This window comes from Netta rufina (assembly GCF_964035555.1).
Source record: "Netta rufina genome assembly, chromosome: 15".
Taxonomy (NCBI): domain Eukaryota; kingdom Metazoa; phylum Chordata; class Aves; order Anseriformes; family Anatidae; genus Netta; species Netta rufina.
Window position 1 is genome coordinate 5,549,053 of NC_140138.1, and position 27,700 is coordinate 5,576,752.

Consider the following 27,700-nt stretch of genomic DNA (forward strand, 5'->3'; position numbering starts at 1 on the left):
CACATTGGGGTAAAGCAGCACGGAGAAGGGGGCGAGGGCCAGCACCGTCCTGCAGGGGAAGGGACGGGGGACACTTGCCCCAGAGGGGTGCTTGCGGCCCCAGCAGTGAGTGCAGGGCCCCACAGCCCACCACCAGCCCCCAGTTCCCTTGCTTTCCCAGGCTGGAGCCCACCCTTTTGCCACAGGACTCCAGCTGGAGCTGCCCCTGACTCTGAAGGAGGCCAGCAGACACCCACTGGAAAAAAAAATCTGTTTTATTCCTATGGTGGGAACACAAGAACAGTGCTGCAGCCCCCCTGGGCACAGCAGCCACATCCCCAATCCCCGCTGCTCCTGCCTGGGGCCAAGCAGCAGCTGCACCCCCGGCATCCCAGCCCTGCAGGAGGAGAGGTGCGGGACAGGGTCCTGGGGGCCACCCCACAGCTTTGGCTGTGCCTCAGGGTGGCCGTGCCCACCTGGGGCCAGCTCCAGCACAGGCCAGGAGCGCTCTTGGTCCTGTGTCAGGGAGCTGCAGGCACCCAGCACCCCATTAGGTCCCTCCTGCCCCAGCAGGACCCGTGCTGGAGGTGCGTGGCTGTGCCATCCAGCCCTCCTGCCCCACCGCTCCCCTCTGTGGGTGCAGCTCTGCCCTGTCCTACTCGTCTCCCTCTGCCCCCAGTTGGCACCACAAGTTCAACAGGCTCTGGGCAGATCCAGGACAGCCCAACAAAGCACCACACATTTTCCTTGCAACTGAGCAGCTCAGAGCAGGGGAAGGTCGGGGGTGCTGGGGTTTTCCTCCCTGGCTCCCTCATTATCCCCCGCGTGGTGGGGGGATGCTCCCAGCGAGCAGATCCCCTGCACCCACAGCCCAAGGGGGCTCCTAGGTGCCGGGGGGCTGCTGCTCACCAATAAAAACAGACTTGGTTAAGATCCAGGGAAATTCTTAGTAACATGATGCACCATCATCTTAAACAACAACAGTAGGCAAAGGGAAGGATGGAACAGGAAAGAACGATTTGGTTACAGGAACGAAACAAAAACCCAACCCAAAACGTAGCCCAACCCCTGACAATGCAATCACAGGAAGGGAATCAGCACCCCTTGCCATAAATATTAATTCATTTAGTATGTGCAATTGTGTGTATTACTATAGTGCAAATAGCTCTGCATTGATCACGGAGCAGCCAGCCAGAAGGGGACTGCCCGCAGGTGACACAGGGACTAGTTAGAGACAGACAAGAGTAAACACGTATGGAAAACAAACAAACAAAAAAAAGCAACGCTGGGAAACACCAAAATTAATCCCCGTTGCTGCCTCTGGGCTCTTTGCTCAGCGGGGGCTGCAGCCCAGCACGGTGAGGAGGGGGCAGAGCAGCAGGACCCGAGCGCACTGAGCGCATTGCCAGCCTCCAAGCCCCGTCCTGCAGCCTGTGTCACAGGCTCCAGGGCAGTGCTGCTGTTTCACCCTTTTAATGGATGCAACACGGAGCCAGGCAGCATGCCCAGGCAGCCTGCAACACCTCCAACCCATTGCTGCCTCCTCGCTGAGCCCCGGGGCAGGATTCATCACGCGCTGGGCATTTCGCCATCGGTGTGTCCTCCCTCGGCCCAGCGCCAGCCCCGCACGGCCTCGCACTCTACTTGGGCTGCTGCCCGGCTCACCCGCACCCACAGAGGTTTTGGGGCAGCAGGAGGAAGAGGAGCTCTCGGGGTTCCCTTTTGCCATGGCACCAGGAGCCTGGGGGGTGGCACCAGGGGTTTTGGTGCCAACGGAGACGACTCAGCACACGCTGCTCGCACTAAGCAGGGCTGTGCAGACACAGCCTGTCCTTTCTGCCTTCCCTGCACCTCTCGTGCTCGGAGTGGGAGTTTTGCTGCTGGGGAAAACCCGCGGCTGCTCCTCTGTGTCCCCTCCAGCTAGGGCGAAGCGCCCCCGAGGGCAACCACAGAGCACCCCAATTAACCCAGCAAGCATTTTGGATCTAAGCTATTCAACAGCATCCTGATAAACCACAAGCAAACCAAAACAGCGAACAGAATACAATTCAGCATGCGTGCACAGACCATGAAGCAACCTCCTGGTGCGTGTGAGTGCCGGGCAGGGTGTGTGGGGGGGACGGGACGGGTGTGTGGGGACCTGAGGCTCCTGCGCCCCGCTGCCAACGGAGCTCCAGCCCAGCCCACAACGCCTGCCTGCACCCATCCGTGCCTTCCCCAGCTTCGGGGGCTTTTTTTTTTTTTGTAGATGGGGACAAATGATGATGAGTGAAGTGTCACATGCGCACGCAGGCACACGCACACCCGTGCACACGCACTGCTCATGTTCCCGAGAGCAGAGGGTACGATTCCATCCTCTCCCCACCCCAGTGAAAATTTTCTTACATTTATACATTATTTAAGACACACGCTGATATATAAATTACTGTCTCTATATATACTATGTATAGGCAGCAGGGCCAGTCCATGGAGAAGGACACCGGGGGGCTTTTGCTCATTTCCCTCTGTCCTCTGTGTAGTGCTGGAAGCGAGTGAAGCTCATGAAGACTTGCTCCAGGGATATCTGGCTAACCGAATAGTCTTCTAAGCGATACTTCTCTTTGGCTTTCTCCAAGGCCCCAAAGACCTGCACGGGACAGCACAGCAGCACCAGTCACTGCCAGATCCCTCATCCTGGGGAGAGCCACAGCAGGCTGCGGCTGAAAGAGCAAAGCTTTTCCCCATGGAAACCACGGGGCAGCAAAACCTTCCCTGGCAGGAGGGTGGTGAGAAGCCAGGAGACGGATTATTTAGCAGAGTACCATTATTTAGCAGAGTACCCGAGCCCATTAAAAAAATGCACACGTTTCCTGGGCTGGGGTCCAACAGGGCTGGTGGCTCTGCAAAGCCACCGCCTGCAGCCCCGGGGAGCAGCAAGGAGCAGCGAGGCTCAAACCCTGCAGGCCCTGGAGGGTCTGTGCTGGCTCACGGGAACCCCGTGCTGTGCTCCCGGCAGGGAGATGGGCGTGATGACCAAACACAGCCCCTCCAGCGCCCTGCTGTCGCAGAGCCTTCAGGAAATGCTTGGAGATGAACACAAGCAAAATCAGCGTGTGAACACGCAGGAACGCAGCCACCCCCCCAGCCACCCTTGCCTCCTCCTGCAAAGGGAGGAGACGTGCTCCAGCACCCCCTTACCTGTGCCCAGCTGAGGTTCTTGTTGGTCAAGTGGTAATGCACCATGCCCTGGTGCTCGTGCTTCAGGACACTGCCTGGGAGAGACCAGGAGAGAGAGGCTCTGAGCTAAGAAACTCCTGAAGCTCACCAAAGCCCCCGGCCCCCAGCCCGGCAGCTCCCGGTACCTGGGAAAGTCTTCTCCACGAAGGCCTTGAAGGCCTGCAGCTCGCCTTCCTCGTCGCTCCGCGTTTTGGCCAGCAAGGTGTAGCCGCTGCCGAACTTGCTCTTCAGGTGCTGGGGGCTGCCCAGGCACTTGAACTGCCCGTTCACCATGATGGCCAGCCGCGTGCACAGGGCCTCGCACTCCTCCATGCTGCGGGACAGGAGGGGGGGCTCGTTCAGTGGGGCAGGGGCGCCGGGACGTGCCGGCTCTGCCTGCCGGACCCCCAAAACCTCCCTGCCCGGAGGAGTCACCTGTGGGAGGTGAAGATGATGGACTTGCCGCACTCCCGCGTCCGCGTCACGGCGTCCCAGAGCAAACGCCGGGCCACGGGGTCCATGCCGGTGGAGGGCTCGTCCAGGAAGATGACGGGGGGGGCCGCCGATGAGGGCGATGCCGGCGCTCAGCTTCCGCTTGTTGCCACCGCTGAAGGGGAAAACGGAGAGGGGCCCGACGTGAGCACGGAGAAACCACGCCAGGAAAAGTGGAGAGGACCCCTCGGAGAGGGTGTGGGGGCACGCAGGGGCACGTTTGAGTCCCTGCTCACCTGTAGGTCCTGACGAGCTTGTCCGCGTGGGGCTCCAGGAGCAGCCCCCTCAGCATGTTCTCCACGCAGCTGCCGATGTAGCGCTCGGGGATGCCCCGCAGCCGGGCGTACATGCTGAGGGTCTCGCGGCCCGTCATGTGCTCCAGGAGGGCATCGAACTGCGGGCAGTACCCGATCCGCTGCTGGACCTTGGGGGGGAAGAGAGGAAGCCAAGGGGGTCAGCTCGGCAGCAGGTCTGCACCGCGAGGTGCCCTGGCACCCCCAGAGGTTCGCTTTGCACCTCCGCAAGGTTATGGGCTTCATGTAATGGGGATGTCCAGGGCTGACAGAGGTAGGTGCACCCAGGGATGGGGCTGAAACCCCTGACCCATGCTCCGGGGTGTTTCAGGTTGTGACTTATCTCTTGCCTTGCCACAGGGAGTGGGCGATTCCCAGCAAGAAGAGACCTAGCAGGGGTTTGGAAGCATCTCACCTGCTTGTTTTAGGGAGACCACCGTCTGACCGTGGGCATTAACTCACATTTTTCACATGCCCAGTTGCAGAGCTAACCCATTTTAAAGCTTCTGCCGCCCTCCCAAGGTTAGGCTTCCCTTTGTTTCCTATCTGTTAACCCAGTAGAGAGGGGATTGATTCCAGGTGAACAAATTAACAGGGAGCCAGATGAGAACACCACATCCCTGGGGCATCACATCACCCCTGACACTCGCAACCATGCCCTCCTCAGAGGCACTCTGAGATGGCCCAGCCCAGCAGGACACCAGACACCTCCCCCGCAGCCCTCAGTACCTTCTTGATGTTGGCCAGGATGCTGTGGCCATCCACAAAGGCATCCCCTGACGTGATGCTCTCATCACCTGTCAGCATCTTGAACGTGGTGGTTTTGCCCGCTCCGTTGAAGCCGAGAAGACCAAAGCATTCCCCTTTGCTGACCGCCAAGGAGATCCTGTCCACTGCCAGCAGGGACTCCCGGCTGTCGTAGACCTGGGGGAGAGCACAGCACAAGCGTGCAGGTCAGGGCACGTGCCAGGTGCCCGACGGCACAGCCAGGCTGGCGGGGGCTTCACCAGCCCCCAGGGAGCACGGCTCTGCTCCCAGCAGGATGCCCAGCACAGACCACGCTCTCCTCACCTTAGTGAGCTCCTTGATGACCAGGGGGCTGCTCAGAGACGACAGCAGCTCTGGCGGTGACTCCAAAACCTTCTTCCTCTCATCTGCTACGTCACGGTCCTCGGGAAGCACGGACACCCTGTTCAGCAGTGCCACCTGAATACGGGGACAAAAAGCACCGTCACCTTGCTGCTGGGGGACAAGGGGCTTCCTCTGGGCTGCCCTGGCAGGAGCCACCCCCTCCATCAGCCACCTCTGGGGCACCCCACTCCAACCCACACGTCCCACAGGACCTGCCCCTCGGAGCAACCTGCCCCACGGCTGCTCCCCAGGGAAGATGATTGAGGTAAAAAGGCCAAGAGCCCGTGGGGTTTGGGAGCTGCAGCTCCTGAAGCGTCCCAGCCAAGTGACGCTTCATGCAGAGTACCAAACGGAGGCAGAAGCAGAATTTGGAGCCCTAACCACCACATGAGTGACCCCACGAACCCCCAGCATTTGGGTTTGATCCAAGTGAGGGACACAGCCCTGTCTCCAGCCCACGGGGACTCCTGCTTTGTCACAAGGGCACCTTGCTTCTCCCCCCACGTGCTTCAGCTCACCCATTTCCGCCGCCTGCAGATGCCACAGACCAAAGTTCTCAGCCTCCAGAGAAGGTTTGTCTCAATGAGGAAGAGGAGGAAGAGGAAGGAGAAGCCCTGGATGGTCAAGGAGGTCAAGTACCGCCCGATCCCAGGCGATTCCCAGGAAAAGTAGTTCATTTGATAGCTGATATCTGAGCAGGGTTGGAACAAAACCAAACTTGGATCAATCCCCACTCTGGGGAAGGGCAGATAAGCTTCAGAGAAAGCTGTGAGCTTTGCCAGCCCCATCCCCACCCCCACCGGGCTCCCTGCCCACAGCTCTTTCCAGCACTTCCCACAAGAGGATTCAGGTCCTGGAGGGCATCTGGCACCAAGGTGCTGGGCACAGACACAGAAGAGACCAGGTCACTCGTTCAGGACCGCGCCTGGCTTTTCCTGACTAGTCCATGAAATTTTCCCCAGTCCACATTTTCCTCCAAATCACAGAATCAAAGAATATCCCGAGTTGGAAGAGATCCACAAGGATATCGAGTCCAACTCCTGGCTTCTCATTAGTAAGAAAAAAAGGTTCCTTATCTAGATCACTCCATTAGTGTCCAATGCTGCCCCGTTTTTGCTTTAAAATGATACCTGGAGCTACTGCCCAGGTTGGGGTTCAGGCCTGGTGACACTGGAGCCACCTCCCCAGACGAGCATCTCCTTCCCGAGCCCCAGCCGGGAGCACCCTGGGGACAGGCACCCCCACAGCAGGGACCCAGATGCTGTTGTGGATTTTTTAGCCCCGTCCCCACCACAAACCCCACTCCATCACCTCCAGCTGCCACAGGACACATGCAGAGCAAAGCTCACCCCTCCAACTCCAGCTGGATTTCCTCCAGAACAGAACCAGAGCTGCCCACAGCCCTGCTGGACCCACACCAGCCTTCCCAGCCCCCCCAGCCCCATCGCCTGCCCCACAGAGAACCCCAAAAGGGGCCGGCCAGGACCAAGGCAGAGACTCACTGAATGCCTTGCAGATGAAGATGGCTTCAACGGAGGAGGTGCAGAACTGAATGAACTCGTAGTTCTGGTAGAAGTCACTGATGCACTGGCCCAAGCAGTAATTGGGTAAGGCCAGGAAAACTTTATCCAGGGTTCTGGAGAGGTCCACCAAGCCCAGCTCTGAAAGAGAACCAGAGGAGGATCAACAGGCTGGATTTAGCTGCTTTTAGAGAAAGACCCTGACGCATCTCAGAAGGAGAAACAACGCATTTTGTTCTGCTTAATGGGTGAGAAGGGGCTGTCTGGGGGGTTTTCTGCTATGTGGCCCTAGAGCCTAAGTGTGAAGGAGTCCCCTCAGGGGCTGCGTCTTCTCGGTGACTGCAGGGTGCAGTGCTGGGTGTGCAGAGAGGGCAGCCACCCACCTGGGATGCTCATGATGGTGACAGCGAGGAAGGTGGCTGTGCCCGAGAGGATGTTGAAGATGGTGAGGCGGGTGTAGGCAGTGGCTGCCACCGAGAAGAAGAAGCTGAGGAGGTACATAAGGGGGATGATGGCCCAGCCATAAAGGAGGAAGATCAGCATCACATCGACGAGGTGGCTGTCTTGCGTGAAGGCTTGCACGTCAAAGGCTTGGAATATCACCTGGGGCACAGCAAGGTGAGGAGAGCGCATGTTTGTCTTGACTGCAAGCGATGCCATCCTGCCTCCATGGCCCAGGCTGCACCGCCCTGACCAGGACCTGCTCACACACAGCTCCTGCTGGCAGCACCAGCAGCCCATGCCCATCCCCAAGGAAAGCCCTCTTCCTGCAGATTTTGATGCCTAAGGGTGAATCCAGGGAACTTCTCTCCATGCTCCCACACGTCAGATTTTCTAGGACAAGCGCCCACACCCGCTGCACCCAACCGACCTGGCTCAGGGGAGCTGGGCTATGGACCAGCGCCCAGCAGGACCAAGGGGCAACTTGCTTGCTGGTCCTTTGTATGAAGAGCAGCAGTGCTGGAGCCAGGTGGCCTCACACTTTCCCCTCTACCAACACACATCCCGGATCTCCCAGAGGATCCACAAGAAGCACCCGGAGCTCATCTGGGAGATCCCTGCAACTTTCCATGAGCTGCAGGGGTTTCACTGAGACAGGAGGGCATTGGGCTGTCAGAAGCGACCTACCAGCATCAGAGCACAGGGAATGAGGAAGTTGATGATGTCCCAGAGCAGGGCGGACAGCCAGAAGTTGACCACGTAGACGCCGCTGACGAACTGGACGTGCTTGGCCTTGATGGCCCGCTCACTGACCAGCAGGAGGGCGAAGGTGCTGGCAAGCGAGGCCATGCCATACAGCAAGTTGATCGCAATGGCAAACCCGGTCTGGCCCCTGCGGGAGAGCAGCGGGGCTGGTTAGAACAGGAACAGCCTGACAGACCGACACGGAGGCCGCATGGGGACAACACACCTTCACCGTGCTTCCTGTGGAGTCTACACTAGTGAATGCCCCAAAACAAAAGCACGTCTCTGTGGGATAAGTGTTGTGCACAAACAGCCCTCCTGACACACCACAAACCTCCAGCCACCCTGCCAGACACCCTAGCAGGAAAGGAAGCGCCACGCGATCAGACATACTCCATGAGCTGGTCTTTGGCCTTCTCGGTGATGTTGCGGGGCTGCGGGTAGTTGGTGACCGTGATGGAGGCGTTGGGGCCTGCCAGCACCCTGAAGACAGCGTTGTCGGCCAGCATTAGGGCCGTGGCGGGGGAGTGATAGGCCTGGTTGTTGAAGAGCGCGGTGACCATCGTGCGGTTTCCAGCTCCTTCGAAGGAGGCGGCAGCGATGTAGTGCTCGTTGAAGGCTCCCCCCTCCTTGGACGCTCTCGAGATGAGGTACTCCTCCAGGCCACCTGCTGAACACCACTGCTGTTACAAGCAGACTCCAGGCAATGAGAGCTGACCTGGAGAAGCCCCCAGGCAGCACCAACCCTGGTGGCCAACTCGGCCCCAAAAACACAGCTCTGCCCAGGGGAGGAGGGGAAGGAGCCCGCCTTGGGACCCTCCTGTGCAGGACAGGATGCAACAGAGTGCATCAAGTGGGACCCCAGCCCTGGCAGGAGAGAAGCCTGCAGCCCCCGCACACATCGCTGGGCATTGCCCGGGTGCCCTGCCAAGCCTCACCCAGCACCTCCAGCGGCGACTGGCGCTGGGCATCCAGTAGCTCCACGTACTGCTCTGCCAGCTTCTGAGACAGAGCCGAGGTGGCCGGGACGGAGAAAGGCACAATGGTCTGGCCGTAGGGCTCCAGTGTCAGCCTCAGCAGGGAGGAGTCCCTGGGTCCCGGGAAGGTCTTGGCCACGATGAGGGCAAAGGCAGTGAAGATCAGAGGCACGAGGAACTGCGCTGCCACCATCTTCCAGTTGCGCCAGCTGTACATGGCTCGCTTCATGAACATGGCGTAGAACTGCTGGCAGCACAGGTAGAACTGGCAGGGGAGAAGGCAGGTCAGCACCGGGCCCAGCACCACCACGCACGGCTGGGGAGGGAACGAGCCCAGAGCCCCCTCCCTGTCCCCCTCCGGCCCCCAGGCTGCGCCACCAGCTGCTTCCAGCAAAGGGGTTAGCAGGGCAGCTGCTTGACTTCGGTACAGCTGGTCAGCCGTTCAGAATCCACTTTGGGATCTAAGGGCTCAGAAAAGCAGCTTCAGACATGGCCTTCACCTCAGCCCAACTCTCAGCACAGGAGGTTCACAAATAGGATTGCTGCGGCAGGGCTGCCTGCCAAGGCAGCTGAGAGGCCCGGAGCTCCCAAGCCCAGCGCATGTGAGCGCCTTCTTTACTTTTTAAACCATAAACATCTTTCTCCCTCTAGTGTGAGACATGCCCTTGAGAAGGACAGGGCAACTTATCACAGGCATGTAGGCAGCGGGCCATGAAGGACTGCGGCAGATCTGGAACACCCAGCGAGGGAAAGAAGCCTCTCTCATCTCCCTGCTGGAAATGCCAAGGGCTGTAGCAAAAGCAGATGAGAAACACTTGGGATCACCTAGACATCTTCACAAGGTGGCACCTCTACAGAGCACAGGATTAACATGAAGATTGGCAGTGACCAACCCCAAGTGACCCTTAAAATAATTTGTGCTGAAGTTTAGGATTCCACTTCTCCACTAGCAACTTCCAACTCACACAAGGTGAGACAGGGCTGTGGCAGGGCTCTGTCTGGTAACCCCACTGCCGAGGTCCTGTCCCTGGGGCCCTGACACCCAGCACTCACCCCGGTGTTGAGCTTGATGCTGGAGCAGTCCTCTGTGATGAGCGCTCCGCTGTCGTCCGTCATGTCCGTCATCCCGCTCAGGCTGCTGGAGTCATCCATGGCCCAGTCGTTGGAACGCCTCTCGTGCTGGTACTGCAGAGCAGGCAGCTGGATGGCCTGGATGTCCATGCTGGAGTCCACCAGCTTCCCAACTCTGCACCAGGAGGGACAGGGGAGGATGAGAGGAGAACCCAGACGGGATCAAGCTGGAGAAGCCAAACCCAGGAGACAAAACCCACGTGTGCTGTGGAGAGCCCAACGCAACCTGCGTTGGATTGAGCCTTCCAACCCTCCTCCTCTCCCCAGGGCAGGTGTTTCTCCCCCAGTCTGGACATCCAGACACAGAACTTTGGGAAGGGCCTGTGGCAGAAAGGTGCTGCCTGTATGAAGCTTCTTCCACAGTTGCAACTGTTTTTTTTTTTTGTTTGTTTGTTTATTTGATTGTTTTCCTAATCCATTAAAAATCAAATGTTTGCTTTTGCAGGGAAAAAGTAAAAACATGACTTAGTGGGACTTCACACCTACACTTGGACTTGCTGTTTCCAGCCCAGAGAGCTGGGGGGCTGTGCTGGACACCACTGCTGCTGATGCCCATGGGGGCTGTGCCACAAGACGGCTGTTGGGACTGTCCCAGCGCTGCTCACAGAGCCCAGGCCACCCCTGCCCACACGCTGCATGGTCCCAGTCCCATTACCCTCTGGAAAACTCTTGCAGGACATGACTAAGGCACACGGATTGTGCAGCCAGCCCCAAAGGGTCCCTGACCACCACACTCGGGGGGACTCAGCTCACGATGGAGGACCCAGCTCGTGCCCTCACACACTGTTCTTCCCACCAGCTGGACCACACAGCCCAGCTCCCTGTCCCCCTACCTCAGGAAGACCTCCTCCATGGTGGTGACCGAGGCACCGTAGCTTGCGATGCCCAGCTCCTCACGCTTCTGCTCCAGCTCCGTGAACAGGGCCTCAAACCTGCAAGGACGAGCGAGGTGTCAGGCTCTGCTGCTCATCCCTTCTGCTGCAGCCAAAAGCCAGCTCCAGCGGGCAGATCCCCCTGCTCGGGGGCACCAGGAGGTGGTTTCACAGATGGCAGACAAAGCCATGCAGTGCAGCACCCATCCAAAGGCACACCCTGGGGCTTGGATTTCAGCACAGCCACAGGTGAGAAGAGGATGAGAGAACTCAAAGTGATGGTTTGAGTCCTGCAGCCAGCTTCAGGGCTGCCTGCAGCACTGGGTGTCCTTCTATCCCCAGGAACAGCATCTGGGCTCCGTCTTCTGCTGTTCTCCCTTGTCACAGGCAGCCTCAGCCACCCTTGTGCCACTGCCCCATCCAGAGACACCAATGCTCCCAGGCTCCCACACCCTGCCCAGGCGGTTTCTGCATGACAGGCACGGTGGCAGGAGAGTGACGTGCCAGCAGACACAGGGGGGGACTGCAGTGAGAAGAGGAACCCAACTCGACTTCCCAGGACCAGCACTGCAGCCACGGGCTCACACACACCTGCGGCTTCCCAGGAGATGCAGAGAGCAGAGATCCCCCAGTGCAAGGGGACAGGGGACCCGCTTGGGGAGGGAGAGCAGGAGGTGGCACCATTACCTGTGGGTGCTCTCTTTGGGTAGGATGAAGGACAGCTCTGCCCCGGCGTTGCTCTCCATGGTGGCGTTGGGCACGTACTGACAGATGAGGCGGGAGATCTCCCCCAGGTTACAGTAAGGCTCTTTCACCATCACCATGTGGTATCCTGCCCCTGGGAAGAGGGGAAAAAAGAGGGTAAGCCAGACCTGGCCCTTCAGTGCTGGAGCACAGAGAGGGGCTGCCAAGGGGGCTGCCAAGGCACCGCAGGGCCTTGCTGGCTTTGTGTGGGCTGCAGACAACGCAAAAGCCAGTGAGAAGGGCTGAAGGCAAGCCAAGGAGCAAAGCTTTCACAGCACCAGCCACCTCTGAGCGACTAGCTGTGAGAAATAAGCAGGGTATAGACCTCAGGTAAGGCATAACAGCGTGACAGGAAGGCAGAAAGAGGACAAACACTCCAGCAGAGCCTGCCTGCTCCTTCCTTACCGTATTTACGTTTGAGGAAGAGCGAGGAGCCGCAGCACTGCAGCTCGCCCTTGGCCATGATAGCGATGCGGTCCCCCAGCAGGTCGGCCTCGTCCATGAAGTGGGTGGTGAGCAGGATGGTGCGGTTGCTCCTCTGCTGCTGGAGGAGGTCCCAGGTGGCTCGGCGAGAGGCTGGGTCCATCCCCGATGTTGGCTCATCCAGCATCACCACCTGTGCATGGGAGATGGGCGCTGGTCAAAACGGGTCTGGGAGAGGAACGGCGGCACTGGAAGGGGTAAACCTGGGACCCATGAGCCTTGAGCCCCCAATGTCCATGCAGTGGGCTTGTCTGGGGGAGTTCCCAGGCAGCAGAGCTGCACTGCAGCCTCAGGACATCAGTCTCAGAGCTGCTTCCCTTCGTGGCAGTGCTTCCACCTCCTCACTGCCCCTGCAGCTCCAGTAGCAAACAACAAGTGAGGGACAACCTCAGAGCTGCAAAAAAAGCCCCGGGGAGAAAGGCTCAAAGCAAGCCCCACCGCGGATGCTTGCCTTGGAGTCCCCGATGAGGGCGATGCCAATGGAGAGCTTTCGCTTCATGCCTCCGGAGAGCGCCTTGGTCAGCGAGTGGCGTTTGTCCTCCAGGTTCAGGATCCGCAGGACGTGGTTGATCTCCTCGGGACACTTGGAGGCTGGGAACCCCTTCAGCTGCCAGACAAGGAGAAAGAGGGCTAGGTACACCAGCAGGGGCAAGCATTCCTGATAGAGACCCTTCCCACCTCGCCAGCAACCGGTTGCTAAACCCCATCACGGCCCCTGCTCCACACCCAGGGGCTCGCTGGCCGGCTGACACTGCATGCTGAGCAGCATGCAGTGCTGTACCACGAGCCCCAGGCTGCCCCAGCACCAGGCTCACCCCCGCGTAGAAGTGGAGGTGCTCCTCCACCGTCATGTTGTCGAAGAGCACGTCGTGCTGGGGACACAGCCCCAGGCTGCGGCGGATCAGCACCATGTCCTGCGAGATCTCGTAGCCGTTGATGTACGCCTGCCCGCTCGTCGGGGAGTACAGACCTGCGAGGAGCAGCAGCAGACCTGTGCTGAGCCTGCACGGCTGAGCTAGAGGAAAGGGCAGGGCCCTGCCGTGGCCATGAGCCCCCCCAGGCGCTGCCTGCCTGGCACCCGCTGAGGCTGGGGCACGGAGCTCTTCCCTCCCACCCACAAGGGAGGCCGAGAGGCTTCCACAGGCAAAGCTGGTGCCGCTGTGTGCAGGAAGCCCACAGCAACCCATCCTACAGCCAGCCCTTTCTCCTTGCAGTGCTGGCTGCGATCTGCTCCAGGCACCTTTCCCTCCAGAGGACACCCTCAGGCCGATCCCCCAGGCTCCCTCCATCTCCCCCAGGCACTGATGTGCGTCCCAACACCCTGCCGTCCCCAGCTAACAGCTCAGCAAACCCAAGGTACTCTGAGGAAGGGCAAAACCCTCTCCAGGCTCAGAGAGGAAGCACAGAGAGGACCCCACCCAGCCCTGCCCAGCAAGCCCGCAGGCTGGACACAGCCCCTACCTGTGAGCATGGACAGAGTGGTGGTCTTCCCAGCCCCATTGTGTCCCAACAGAACGGTGATCTGCCCTTCGTACATGTTCACCGTTAAGTCCTTGACTGCCTCCTTCACCTTGTTTCCCACTCTGAAGACCTGCAGAGATCACCTTACTGAGCTGATGCTGCACTCACGCCGAGTGCTGTCAGGCCTGCGCCCCCCGCTCCTCCAGGCAGCCCAAGCCTGTGACGCTCACGTGGGGTTGAAGACCCCTGGGTGAAGAGGGCAGTAAGTGACAGGGAACCTCCCCAGAGGTGGGAGCTTTCAGAAAACCAAGCACCAGGTGCAACGGGCACTGCTGCTGCATGGGCAAGCACAGCTCAGCCCGGTGGGACCAGGACGGAGAGCCCTGCAGGCCTGCTGTGCTGGAGGAACGGGGCTGCTCTGCCTGGACCACCACACAGGCCATGCCTACTGCCCTTCCAGAGCAGGGATCGAGGCACCCCGTGAGCTCAGGGTGCTGTGAGATCGCTTGACAAATGGTTGTGGGAAAAGGCCTGAGCTGTGCTCCCGTCGGCCACCACACCTGGCTGCTCCTTGCAGGAACTGCACGGCCGGGGACTGCTCGAACGCTGAGACAGCACAGGGGAAGGGAGAGCACGGGACCAGAACTGGCGCTGGGCAGGCAGTACCTTGGAAAGGTGCTTTATTTTGATTCCTGACACGAGGTCAGAAGGCTCCTCCTCGATGTACTGGCTCTTCAGGGCTTTCTCAGGGTCCTCCTCCTCCTCCTTCTCTTTTCCCACGACTGTCCTGGGGCGCCCGCACCAGTACGAGGGCTGACAGGAGAAGGCAGAGAGACAATCAGCCCCCAAAACCCTGTATGCTCTAAATGGAAAAGGCCTGGGATCCACTTGATGCAGTTACACCCTTTTTGACCTGCTTCTCTAGGAATGAAATGTCCAGGACCTTAAAACCCTGTGTAAACAGCAAGTCAGCAACTCCCAGACCTAGGGCATCTGAGTGCCAGCATACCAAGGTGCCCAGCACAGGGCTGCCCTGGGTACTACTGCCTTCTGCCCCAAATCACCATCCCAACACCCGCATCTCTGCTCCACCAAGAGCTCTGCGTGGGTCTAGCTTCAAGAGGAAGTCGGATGCTCGAGTGCAATTATGCTGGGATAAGGGGGTTTAGAGGGGAGGAGGAAAAGCCTCCCAACATTCATGCGATCAGAAGCGATGCCTCAGTGCAGCTTAGGCAATTCTCAGCAAGCAGCTGAGCTGCAGTGACCACCACGGGGACAGGCTGGGGTGACATCAGACCTGGCAGTGAGTGCAGCACAGCCGATGGGTGACAACTGGCTGGCCCTGCAGCTGCAGCCTCCCCAGGCCAGCGGTGACAGCACGGGACAGACCCCGCTGCACCTTGCTGCTCAGGGCGGTCTCAAGCGACTGTGTCTGCTGGCCCTCACCTGGGTCTTCTCTCTGATGCTTTGCTTGGGGCATGGAGACATGGTCAGCAACAACGTGCGTGCCAAGAAGTGTTGGGACAAAGATTGAAAGACAAGAAGAACTATGTTTTGCAGGTCATAGACAAAAATCTGGCAGCATCACCCTTGACCGCAGATGCACTGCAGGCCCCCCAGTTTTGGAAGCTGGTGGTGCCACCATTTTGCTTTAGTCTGACCTGCTGCACGACCCCAAACCAGAAAACATCACTGAGTAATATAAAATATCACTGTAAGTCCTGCTGGAAAGGGTGTGCAGGCAGTGCTCACCGTCAGGAAGAAGTACCAGGGCTGCGGCACGCCGTACTCCCCCGGGAAGACAGCCTCCACGTACCAGGCCACCAGGCCATAGAGCACCGAGTCCAGGAGCAGCATCCCCAGGACTTGTGCCAAGGTGAAGTTGTCGTCCACGCTGATGGGCTTCATGAGGTCCCTCCACTGAATGCCAGTCCCTGCAGTGACACAAGGCACTGCTCACCCCTGCCCAGGGCGCTCGCTCACCCCCAGAAGGACGGAGGGGAGCAGCAAGTGTTCCCAGGGCTGTAAGATAGCACCCCGACCCTAATTCAGTGCTCTATAACGAGAAGCACATGCACAGCCCAACAACCTCCATTTCAAATACGTAAAGACGTAGCAGAAGCATACTAAACCTGGAGGCTCCCACCCTGTCCCTTGCACACATCACCAAACTTCTTCTATCACTTTCTCCATAACTGCCCTGAGAAGAAACCATCTCCTCTCCAGCCACTGCCCTTCCATCCCTGCAGCCTCCTTTTAGTCCCACCACTTTGCAAAAATGCTTCCTCTGCTGGAACCAACAGAGGATTCTTACTAATGTAGAAATTAAAAAAAAAATGGAAAGGAGGAAACACAGTAAGTTCCCATCCCTTGGAACAGAATTAACTCTGCCACCAAAGCAGCATGCGACAGCACTGTGCAGAGCAGACACTCCATTTGGTGACTGCCAGATGCACGGGTTTGGAAAGGGCAGAGCCTTGGTTCTGACAAGAGCTGTGGAGCACCCTGAAATTACCCATCCTGCTCACATCCAGCCGCCCCCCGACTTCTTTCTGCCCCTCAAACCACCTGCCAGCCCGTCCCAACCCACCGCAGGAAGCTCTGACGCACCGAAGGACGTGCTCACCTTTTCCTTCAAACATGCCTATGAGCTGTGCCCCCATGGCCATGGCCACGTTGGAGATAAGGCAGGATGCCAGCTTCTGGCTGTGGGACATGAGGTCGTAGCGAGGCGAGATGAAGAAGTAGGGGATGTAGGAGAAGAAGTACAGGAAGCCGCCAGCAGCAGCCGCAACATTTGCTGCGAGCACAGAGAAAAGAGGGAGGGAAAACATCAACCAACTTCTCACCAGCTTTCCATCCACAGAGATTGAGACCTTTTGTACAAGGGGGGCAGGATGATGAGTTGCCCAACCCAGTGCACGCCGGGGCTGCAGCAGCTGGACGAGGCCCTAACACGTGAGCCTATCTGGTTTGGGAAGTGCCAGTATACACTTCCAATGCACGGTGTGGAAAACGCAGCCAAAAAATGGAGGAAAGAACCCCCCTCCACACAACAAGTTGTTCTACACGCTGCCCTCTGCAACCTCATGTAACTCTGGATCTGGCCCTGCTTAGCACACACTGTTGACCTCCAGAACTCCCTCCCAACCAAAATTAATCGAAGGTCTTACAGCACAACCCCCCGGGCATTGCATGGCCGACCCACCCAGCCCTGCGAGGAGGCGGGCAGGGAGGAACTCACCTCTTGAGAAGAAGGTGCTCACCATGAAGTTGAAGGAGATGGAGGAGATGGAGAAGATGGCGAGGAAGGTGAACACCAGCGTGGGGTCACTGTTGGTAAGCACCGCTCCTTGTTCGCTCACCTGCCGAGAAAACGGGGTCAGGTGTGGGGCTGGCACTGCGAGCCTGGTGTCCTCCGTGGGGTAAAGGCAAACAGAGGCAGGTGGAGACACCCAGACCCTCCCAGAGCAGTCCAGAAGGAAACAGGGGTGTCCTCGTGTGATGCAGGGTTTACGAGGCAGGGGATGCCTTGCTCTGCATCCAGACTGCCGCCTCCTGCTTCTTGTGGTGCAGATGTGAGAAGAGGAGAGCTCGAGGTGCCAAGGACGCAGCCCTGAGCGGTGGGATGGCCCTGCCTGGACAGTGCCTGCGCCCGCAGAGCTCCCACCCAGCCTCCTGGGCAGCTCACTGCTGCTGTGAGAGGCAGCTCTGGGGCTGTGGATTCAACACCCTGAAGTTGGGAGCAACTGAAACAGGCTCCTGGCTGCCCTCCACGTGCATTCACCCACAGAGCTCCAGCTGTGCCCATGCAGCTCAGCAGAAGGCCAACTCCAGCCTCTGTGACACACGGGGACGAGTCCCAGGTCACCGGGACAGCCCAGCCCGCGGCAGAGGAGCCCTGTCACCCTCGTGCCCCGGCACCGCAGAGCTTCTGGCCCGAGGGCAGACACTCACCTTGACACAGAAGAGCACGGTGACGAAGAACACGGACACCAGGAGGAAGAGGAAGAACATGAGGAACCAGGCGCTCCAGTGCAACCAGTTGCTGAGCCCCATCATGTGCATGTACTCCTGCAGGGAGGTCACGCCGTCACCCGGGGCTGCTGCCACGCTTCCCGGGCAGGGGAACAGGGCCACAGCAAGGGGAGGTGGAGAGGTGGAGACCGCTCTGCCCCCCAGCACTGTCGAGGGAGGTGGCAGCCCTGGGTACCCCACAGAAGCTGTTGGCCGAGCTCCCCCCTGCCCACACACCGCAGCAGGGAAACACGGGGTTCCAAATTGGAAAGACAAAAGTCCCATTTCCCACACGCTGATCTCCTGCGCCCATGAGAGCTGCCTCTCTGTGGGCTGCCCCTCCGAGCACCCTCACAGCAAGGGAAGCGGAGCACAGAGCCACGTCCCAGCAGCAGGATTAGCGACATTCCTCACAGTGCCTTGCTAATCCCGCTGCCATTGAGCCTCCCTGACTCCTGTGTGCTGGCTCCAAACCCAGCGGGGATTTAACCTGGAGTGCTGCGTCCACTTCTGGGCTCCCCGCTACAAAAAGGACAGGGATCTCCTGGAAAGAGTCCAGCAGAGGGCCACAAAGATGATATGGGGCCTGGAGCATCTCCCCTATGAAGAAAGGCTGAGAGACCTGGGGCTGGTCAGCCTTGAGAAGAGAAGACTGAGAGGGGATCTCAGCAATGTTTATAAATCCCTTAAGGGTGTGAGACAGAGGGATTTGGCCAACCTCTTTTCAGTGGTTTGTGGGGACAGGACAAGGGGTAATGGCCACAAGATAGATCACAGGCAGTTCCACACCAACACGTGGAAGAACTTCTTCATGGTGAGGGTGACGGAGCACTGGGACAGGCTGCCCAGGGAGGCTGTGGGGTCTCCTTCTCTGGAGATATTCAAGGCCTGTCTGGATGCCTACAGACCCTTGCATTACCTTCAGCTTCTTCTCCTTCTCGTGCACAACGGCGCGGACGATGTTGAGCGAGGTGTAGGTGAAGCTGAGCATGAGCAGCAGGGGAAGCTGGTTCTGGATGGCGAGGACGAAGAGGTCGTTGACGTAGGGTGGGTAGGGGAAGCGCTGCACCACCACCGTGATGTTCTCCAGCAGGCTGGCGGCGCTGGCGTTGGCATGGTACTGCATGATGGCCCTGTCCACGGCATGCTGCACTGCCAGGAAACCTTCTCTGATATAACCTGCACGGCAACAACACCATAAAGTAGGGATGGGCGCGTGCTCTCCAGGAAGCAGAGAAGAGCATGGCACCTTTGGAAGAGAAGAAGCCTTTACAGAAGGAGGGATTTCTTGGGAAGAGCAGGAAACATAAGGAGAGCTCATAACAGAAGGAAACGTTACTATGAAAACACCCTCTATCATTCCAGCAGATGCTGGGAAAGATTTAAATCAGAGGAATTTAAATCTTTAGCAATCATAATTTAAAAGCAGCTAGCAGAGATCCTCAAAATAACCTGCAATCCTCTTTCTGCCCACGTTTTTATTTGTCTAAGATTCTCGGTCATCGTTAACCATCAACAATGCCACCGAGCAGAGTTTATTTGTGGTGTTTGTTTTTTTTTTTTGGTAAACCAAGAACATGGGAAACTACAGTATGTTTTGGTGAGAAAGAATATATCCCATTACGGACACATTTGGTTTAAAAATGTTGTGCGTTAGAAAATAGTGAAAGATTTATTTTTGTTTTTTAACCGTTCTATTGTTTCTTTGGATTTCTGCCACGTTACTGAAATTGAGACTCAGATTCTGCTCAGAATGCCCCAAGCGAGCATTTTGAAAGCTGGCTGCTTAAAACGTGCTAGACAGGTAAGGAAAAGGTGAGAATATGAGATTACTCGATGTTATATATTAACTAAGTTGCTAAACAAACACTGTAGTGAGAGAACTGATCCCAGCTTCTGGTCACCCCGTCCTGCAAGATATTTGAACTAGCAGGTATTGTTCTCTTGTGCTTGGTTTTCATTACACTCTGTGAGCAAGAACAGTCTGCCTGCCTTCTCAGTCCTTCAGTCTTTTGCTTGATGTCGCCATGAAATCAGGAGGAAGAAGACACCAGGCTGGGGGAAATATCCCTTTCACAGCCAGAAAGGAAGCTCCCGAAATCAAGAGCTGGGCTGGTCTGAAACTGGTGCCAGTTCCAGCAACGTGGCCGCTGCCTCCTGCTCAGGCTGCGGTCTGGCTTTCATTAAAAACCCGCGCTCAAACCACAGAATTGCTCTATTTTAAGCATTTAAATAGCACGATAAATCCTAGATAGTTTGGACCCTGAAATATATTTTCCAGTAACCCATTTAAAAATAGAAAAGAACATCCACACGCCCATCTCCTCGCCTGGCAGAGCAGTGCAGACCTGCCGGCGGCCTCACCTGGCGTTCCCCCATCCGCAAACTTGGCCTCCCGGGGGCCGGGCAGCTGGAAGAGTGGGAAGAGGTAGCTGGTGTGCCAGTCACGGTCCAGGTTGGGGTTCAGGCCCGTCTGCTCGCTCCGCGGGGCGTTCCTGGGGCTGTACTTGAAGCGCAGCTCATAGTCCACCTGCGGGGAGGATGACCACGTCACGCACCGACCACAAAGGGGCGATTTTGGGACCCGTCCTGGGAGCAGCAAGGTGCCGGGGCCTGCATCCAGCCCCGCTGTCCCTGGGGTCCCGCAGCACTCACCTGGAGGGGCAGTGGGGCTGTGCTGTGGTTGAAGCGGTGCTTGAAGACGACAGCAGCCAGCACGCTGCCCGAGCGGTTGTCCACCCTGACGTACTCCTCGAACTCCCTCTCCGAGGCGAAGCCCTGAGCTGCAGGGAGGAAAGCCGGGCTGTGAGCTGCCGGTACTCAGGGAGCAGAAGTTAGATCTCCTTGCACAGAAAAACCTAACGTTATTTTCAGTTTGAAACACGAAGTGCTAAGATTTTCTGTGCAAGGAGATTTCCAAAATGCTCAGCTTTAGGGAAGCGACAGCCAGTTTTCTTCAACTATTTTAAGCCAGTATTTTTCTAGATAGAAACTGCAACAAGATGTGACAAAAATCAGAACTAAACCCTGCAGCTTTACACAGGAAAACCGTTGCCTTGACGTTCTGACAAAACCGAGGCATCCTTGGAACTGAGCGTGGGTATTTAACCGAATAGAAGCTTGTCCGAGAATTTCTGGTCCCAAGGTGGAAGGCAGACTGACAAAGCCTAAATTCGTCCAGCTGGATGCCCTTTTTCCAACCTCATTTGCTTTACCCGTTCCCTGTAAGACCAGGCTGCTGAGCAGAGGGCTGTTCTGGGAGACCTCCTCACCCCGGCCGTCAGAGCACAGGCGCTGCCCCGGCACCCATGAAGCCGAGGACATCGCACCCCGTCCACGCCACCGCGGCGGTGCAGGATGGAGCCGCGACCATGCACGAGCTGTGGCCTGGCCCCGCTCACCTCGGATGCTGATGGGTAAAGCTCTCTCCACCGCCTCAGCGATGCTCCTGACGGCGCTGCTGTTGGAGGGGACGTACGCCAGCTCCCAGGGGTTGCTCGGGTGCCGGCGGTAGAAGAAGCCCGGCAAGTCATCCACGGACTCGGCGGGGTAGATGGTGGCGTTGGGGTGGCTGATGGAGTGCACCCGATGCCGAAGCGCGATCAGGATGGCAGCAAACAGCAGCGGGAGGCAGATTTCGATGACCGTTACCAAAATCTGCCGTTTCTGCAGCAAGGCCAAGGGGAGGGGAGAACAAAAACCACACCGGGATGTTAACACTGGAAGCAGAGCGAGTGCAGCAACGACGACCGGGGTGCGCAAACCCCGGTGCCCGAAGCGCTCCTCGCAGCGCCTGCAGCCGCGCAGGTTTCGCAGCCGGGGCTTTCCTGCAGCTGGCCACAACGAAGGAAGCAGCCAAGTTAACCACGAGGCCAGGCGGGCTCTGACGGCTGCACCGAGGAGGTTCCCACACCTCCCAGGACTTCCCAGCCACGGCGGTTCCTGTCCCCTTCCCTAACCTCTGTCCGGCTCTGAGCCGCGTGCCTTTAGAGTCAGCCTGAGCTCAGCACGCGTCCCAGGCAGCCCGAGCACCACCCTCCAGCCCCTCGGTTCTCCCCCGGGGCTTCCTCGCAAGACTTCAAAAACGAACTGCCAGCACGTGCTCAGCCTGGGCATTAATTAGCATTTAGAATGGGGCTCCTCCACTTCTGCTGGCAGGCGCCCAGCCTCGTGCAGGATGGTTTGCGGCGCGGGGGCAAGGAGCGCCTCCTCCTGCAGCCCGAGCTGCCCGCAGGCAGGGCAAACCCATCTCGCCCGACCTCGATCGCTGCAGCCACGGCTCCTGAGATTTCTCTGCACGCACCCAGGCCCAGCAAGCCCCGGTGAGATCCGCGGCACCGTGGGGTGTTTTGGGTGCAGCCCTGCCTGCACTGCCCGCTGCTCCAGCCCCGTGCTCTGCAGCAGCTCCTTCAGACCCACAACCATCAGCCCCTGAGCGGCGCTGCCCAGCAAGTTATAACCTCCCAGGCTCTCTGCAGACTGGAGGAAGGATTTATTTTTCAGACGGGAGGGGAAAAAGGAGCAAGTTGGGCAGCCTGTCAGAGCAAGGAGCACGGAGTCAGCCCTGGCATCGCAGGAGGGATGCGGAGGCTCTGGGCTGGCAGGGAAAAGGAGCGTTCCAAAGGAGACGCTCGTAGAAGCGAGTGTTGCAGTTGTCTGATGGTTTTATAATGCAGCTCTCGCAGACCAGCTGCCTCCTGCAGATTTACTACCATATTAACCCTCTAATAGTCCCTTGGACTTTCTCCAGAAGGGCTGCCTGGCTCCGTGAACTTGGCGGCTGATGCGCATTTACCAGCACGAGCTTTTGCTACCGCGGAAGTCGTTCACGCTGCCGTGTTTCAGAGGCACCAGGGACACCCATCCACAGCCAGCACCACAAACGGCTGCTGCTGCCAGCCCGGGGCAAGCCGTGTGCCCCCACCCCAACACCCAGCTCCACGTGGAGGTGTGTTCCCCTCCCTGTGCCGGGAGGGGATGCTCCTGGTGGGACGCTGCGAGCTGGCCCTGCTCCTAGCACTGAGGCAGCAGCCCAGCTCACCCTCCCCTCTGCCCCCTTTTTACTTGTACACAAGTGCTGATGTGCAAAATGGGGACTGAAGCTGCCCAGCCTGCTGCTTCCTCCTCCCGTGCTGCCCAGGCCTGGTGAGAGGCACGGCCACGCTGCTCCAGGGGGCTGCAGCCCCTTCCTGCTGCCACTCTGCTGGGTAAGGCTGGCAGCAGGATGAGCAGCGAGCTCCAGGCTCCCTAAATCCCTCATAATTAGCGGGCTGCCACGCACAGAGCTGGGCTGGGAGCAGGTGCCAGGACAGCGGTGGTTTAAGGCAGCCCACGCACCCCTAAAAGCTGCTTCTGAGGACAGCGGAGAGTAATGGGGTAAAACCATCTGGGTGGCGGTTTACAGACACTGCTCAGGACCTGCCAAATCCTTTAAGGATTTGTGTAAGGAGATAGCTCAGAAAAGCCACGCCGCACAGGAGGGCACGAGGGTTATCGTGTCCACGAGCAAGGAAGCTGAACTCTGCCTGATTTCAGAAGCGAGGGAAATGGGGAAGTGCGGGCACGAGGGGATGGGGACAGAGGCAGAGAGGCGCTGATCCCTGCCCGCCTGCCCTGACACAGAAACACAAGAACCGGGACGCCAGGAAAAGCTCTGATGTAACCACATCTGGCAGTGCCAAAGGCAGTGTCCCCCCAAGAGCGCCGTGCCAGCCTACCTGCAGGATGTAGTTCTTCCAGAGGAGCAGCCCAAACTGCCTGAGAACAACCATCCTCCCATCGGACGGGGACCGCCGCCGCTTCGCAGGACTCTGAGGAAGAGGAGAGAGCAGTGAGCACGGTGCCCTCGCAGACCCTGGCAGCTCCCCACCGCCAAGGCCCAGGAGCTTGCGTGGTGGAGCAGAGGTTGCTGAGCCCCCCCAGGGCAGCAGGGTTTCATTTTGCCACAAGGAGCGCCAGGAGCTGACGATGATGATGGTGTGAGGAGACCAGGAAACATCCCAGGCGTCGGCAGCAAGGCTGAGGGTGGCTATCGCCGCTCCCAGGACGATGTCGCAACAACCGGCTCAGCCCCGAAACAGTGGAAAATAACCACAGTGCTCCCTCCCCAAGGGTCACGAGGAGCCCTCGAGAGCCAGAGGCGCCTTGGGTTTCTGGTGCTATCTGGTCCCAGCCATCCGCACGGCCTCGAGGCAGCTGCAAGCATCTGGACACGCAGCGAGCGAGGCTGCTGCTCGGAAACCCAGCCTGAGAGCACCAGGAGGTGTTGCAGCCACGTCCCACGGAGCTCCCGGGGTGCTGCACCCACCACACGGAGCAGGGCAGGAGCCCCACGGGCAGCGCAGGGTGAGCACGCTGCTGCCCAGGGCTCTGCAAGACACCCCGAAGGCTGCTGTGCAAAGGGAGCCAGCGCTCGGGCAGCTGCACCCCCTCGTAGGGGTCCTTCAGGCAGGGAAAAGCTGTAGTGAAGGGGTGTGAGCACAGGATTACAGCACCACGACCGGCCCGAGGCTGGCCAGGAAGGCACTTGTCGCCCGTACCTTTGGTTCAGGTTTCAGGCTGCGCCCCCGCCTCCCGCGACGCGAGGCGGCAGAAGTGTTGGTTGTGCAACGGGAGCAATGCTTGCCCAGAACAAACTCTTGTCCCAGAGGAGAGGCAAGGTTGAGAAAAGCACAGGGGAGAGAGGTCAGCACCCCAGGGTGCTGCACCCAAGCCGTTCCCCTCTCTGGAGGAACCCACCAGCCCTCCTCCCACTTCCAGCTGAGCCATCCCTCCGAGGGCACGCAGGGGTTCCCCGAGGAAACTCTCCAGCCCCGGCAGGAGTTGAGCTGTGCTGGCACTCACCCCATCACCCCAGTGCAGGGGGTCAGCCCCAGCACGAGCAGAGCCAGCCAGCATCACGGCTGACCCTGGGCTGACGAGACAAGAGGAGGTAGCACGGCCCCACCAGCAGCTCAGGATAAATGCCAAATAATCATCTCACAAATCCCTGACCTCAAAGGTCTTGTGCCAGGCAGCTGAACTCGCTTCATCACATCACATTCGGCAACTGGAGCCGGGAAACGCAAACCACAAAATCGGGAAAAGGAGCCATTGAGCCAAACAACAGCCCTGCTGTGCTCGGAGGCTGAGCCCAGCAAGTCCCCTCTTCCCAGCTTCACCTCGGAGGTGCCCTCTGCCACGTGGAGCCCCGTGCTCCAGCCCCAGCCTCACGGCTTGGTCCACGGGCTGGCAGCACCGGCAGCCACATGAAAGGACACGCTGCCTCCCAGAAATAGCACGGGAGATGCTCGGCAGCAGGTTCTCCAGCTCTGGTGGGTACAGCACCAGCTCCACGGGTTCGGAGGCTTGCTGCACTCGTGCGAGCAAAGGCAGGCAGGCAGGCAGGCTGTGTTTTCAGCAGACGCTGCACAAAAGCATCGCCTGCAGACACGGGAAAGCTGGCTCTGAGGGGCGGCCACGCTGCTCCGTGCCTCACCCGGCTGCCCCTGCGATGACAGCCGCCTCCTCCTCCTCCCTCTGGCCGCAGTGGGGCCGGGCTGCTGCCACTGTGATTGCTTCCTGAGGCCAAAAGCACCCACAGACAGCCGGGCCTCTGGAGATTAATAGCGCCCATAGCCTCGGCGGAGAGCTGCGAGTACAAGGCGAAGCAGCCCAGCAAGGCCAGGGGGTGGTCAGTGACCCACCCGGCCAGAGCTGGGTAAAAACACGCCACAAGCACAGCGCCAGCAGCTGGGAGTAACAGAACGGCAGCAAGAGCGGGTTAAAATCCACACGGATCCGTGGATAAAGCAACAAGCATCCATTTGGCCAGCCTGCCCTACATAGCCAGGTCCCCGAGCCCTCCAGGTGTCCTCCTGGCTTGGCACACTTCTGTCCAGCCCTGAATCAAACTCCAGGTGCAAGCTCTGAGCAGAAAACCATCTGCTTTTTTCCCCGTTTGATACAAAGAAGTTTGATTCTTGCAGTAGCAAGCAACATCTGCGCCAGACTGTCCTGCTCTGCGCAGTAACCCAGAAAAAGAAGAAGAGCTCCAGAAGGAGCCTGTCAGACACCCCCCTCCCAGGCGGCAGGCAGGGGAGGAACAGCAAAGGGGATTTTGCCAAGGTGGCTGCTGCTAGATTTCGGTTAAAACAGACCGAAGCCCATCCCAGGCCCTCTCCGCCCCAGGTGACACCGTAGCAGAAATGCCACGGGAAGGGCCAGGACCCCTCCAGCCCCACACGCAGCAAAGCAGATGACAGGACGCCCGCGCGCCCACACGAACCACCTGAACACAAAAATCTCCTCCTGCACTTCCTCGAAGGGCATTGGGAACGAATCGAGGCAACCAAAGCCATTGCTCCTTTGTCTCACAGGCGATCCGACAGCGACCTACCTGCTGCTCGCCCTGCCGCACCCTCGGACACCTCCCGAGCGCCCGCGCGGCGCTGCTGCTCCCAGCGGGGCTCTCACCTCTCTGAGAAAGTGTCAAGCACCTCTTGGGTAACGCCAACGCTACGCAACGTCGGAAAACTCCAGTATTGCCAATCAAATCTGCCCACCCTTTTTGAAGTGCCCCAAGAAAACCCACACCGAACCGTTTGCTGGCTGCGGAACAAGAGCAGGAAGGCGCTCAGGGCTGCTCTTACAGACTTAAACACAAAAAAAAAAAAAAAAAAATGGTTTCCCAGGTTCTGAGCATCCCCAGAAATGATTTTTTCAACTCAGAACGTGCAAAACCTGAAGGGAAAGCCTTTTTTTTTTTGGAAGGCGCTCCCTAGGCAAGCTCTGCTGCCCCAGCAGGCCCCAGCCTTTCTCCTGGGGCCGCTCGATGCAGCGATCCAGCAGGATGGCCACCCTTGGGAAGCGGGGCTGTGCACAGGCGGATCCGTGCAACCATGGGAGGCACCGCGTGTACCTTGCAGGAGGACACCACGCAACTCACCTGCAACCCCGCGGTGCCGGGGCAGATCAGGTTACCTCCAGAGACGCTCTCCTGCCTGACCTCAACGCTCGCTCTGCCAGCCAGGACCAACTAGCCCAGGGGGAGCAGGAACATGGCCAGCTTGGGGAACGCGTGGTCCCCCAGTTCCACCTCCCCAAAAAGCCCCCGCTTTCTGCACCACAGCCCCGAGGGACAGCGAGCCTGATGAGCACAGGGCTGGCCCCGTGGCCACCCTCCTGCCCACGAGGACCTGATGGGTTCAGATCGGGGCAGGAGGACGGGCAGGGACGGTGGCCACAGCCCGACCCCCGCTGCCATCGCCCCGAAGGGCCGGGTGAAGGCCATGCAGCGCTTATTTCAGCTCCCTCGCCTCATTTCTGCTCTTCTGCTGCCCTGTTGCCATAGGAACGCGGCCTGGAAATGGCAGACGGGGCTTTTTTTTTTTTTTTTTTAATCGCCTCTCCCCCCAGCTCGGCGAGGGAGCATCCCCGGCAGGCTGGGGGGGGCTGCAGCAGCCGGGGCCGGGCACGGTGCCGGCAGCCACGTCCCGGGCTGGACGGGGCAAGCTGCGCACAGCGTTTTTGGGAGCCGGGAGCCATTTCCGACACCTCCCGGCCATCCTGCCTCCAGCAGGGCTCCGGGACTGCCTGCCCCGAGCCGCCAGCTCCCGGCTGCTGCCGTCCCTTTCCCGTTTCGCTGCTGCAGGAAGCGCAGGAGCCGTGCGCCCGGCAGCCGACAGCCCCAGCGCACTGCGGTGCGCACGGAGCCCGAACCCCGACGCGCGCCCCCGCGAACCGGCACCGGCGGCTCCCGGGGCGGCCCCCACCGTGCGCGCCCCCGGCGCTCCCCGCTCCCCAAGGGCGAGCACCGGCAGCGGGCACGAGCAGCGGCGGCAGCGCCGCCACCACCCCCCGGAGACCCCATGGGGACCCCCCTTGGGGACCCTCCCGGTGCTGCTGGGGCTCGGCCATGGGGTCGGAGCCCCCCCCCCCGGTCCCGCACTCACCGGCACCCCCCGGCCGGGCGGCTCCGGCCTCAGCGCCGCGCCCGCGCCGCCGCCATCCCGGGAGCCGCCCCGCCCCGCGCACGCGCCGGGCGTGCGCGTGCACGCGAGCGCGCGCGCGCCGGGGCGGCGGGGCTGCGCCCGCTGGCTCCGGTAGGGGGGGGGGGCGCGAGGGATGCGCGTGCCCGCGGGGGGACCTGCGGCAACTGGGGGCTGGGGAAGGGGTCCCGGGCAGGGCTGGGGGCTCCGAGCAGGGCTGCAAGGGGGGGAGGCAGGGCAAGAAATGGGGAG

General features: G+C 59.4%; 1 protein-coding gene across 1 annotated transcript; it reads right to left on the minus strand.

The window, feature by feature from the left end:
- Nucleotides 1-236: 236 nt before the first annotated feature.
- On the minus strand, nt 237-27,498 carry ABCA3 (ATP binding cassette subfamily A member 3). Its single transcript, XM_084296067.1, is given in 32 exon segments — nt 237-2,605; nt 3,157-3,230; nt 3,321-3,508; nt 3,610-3,731; nt 3,733-3,781; nt 3,903-4,090; nt 4,689-4,883; nt 5,031-5,165; nt 5,609-5,781; nt 6,593-6,751; nt 6,994-7,213; nt 7,739-7,943; nt 8,189-8,462; nt 8,734-9,037; nt 9,826-10,018; nt 10,737-10,835; nt 11,463-11,613; nt 11,925-12,135; nt 12,454-12,609; nt 12,818-12,972; nt 13,464-13,593; nt 14,130-14,276; nt 15,216-15,397; nt 16,090-16,263; nt 16,708-16,828; nt 17,421-17,537; nt 18,400-18,659; nt 19,845-20,010; nt 20,136-20,263; nt 20,882-21,146; nt 23,198-23,290; nt 27,413-27,498. Coding segments are annotated over 31 exon segments (5,127 nt in total). The 5' UTR covers nt 23,252-23,290; nt 27,413-27,498; the 3' UTR covers nt 237-2,473.
- Between the last annotated feature and the right edge of the window lie 202 nt (nt 27,499-27,700).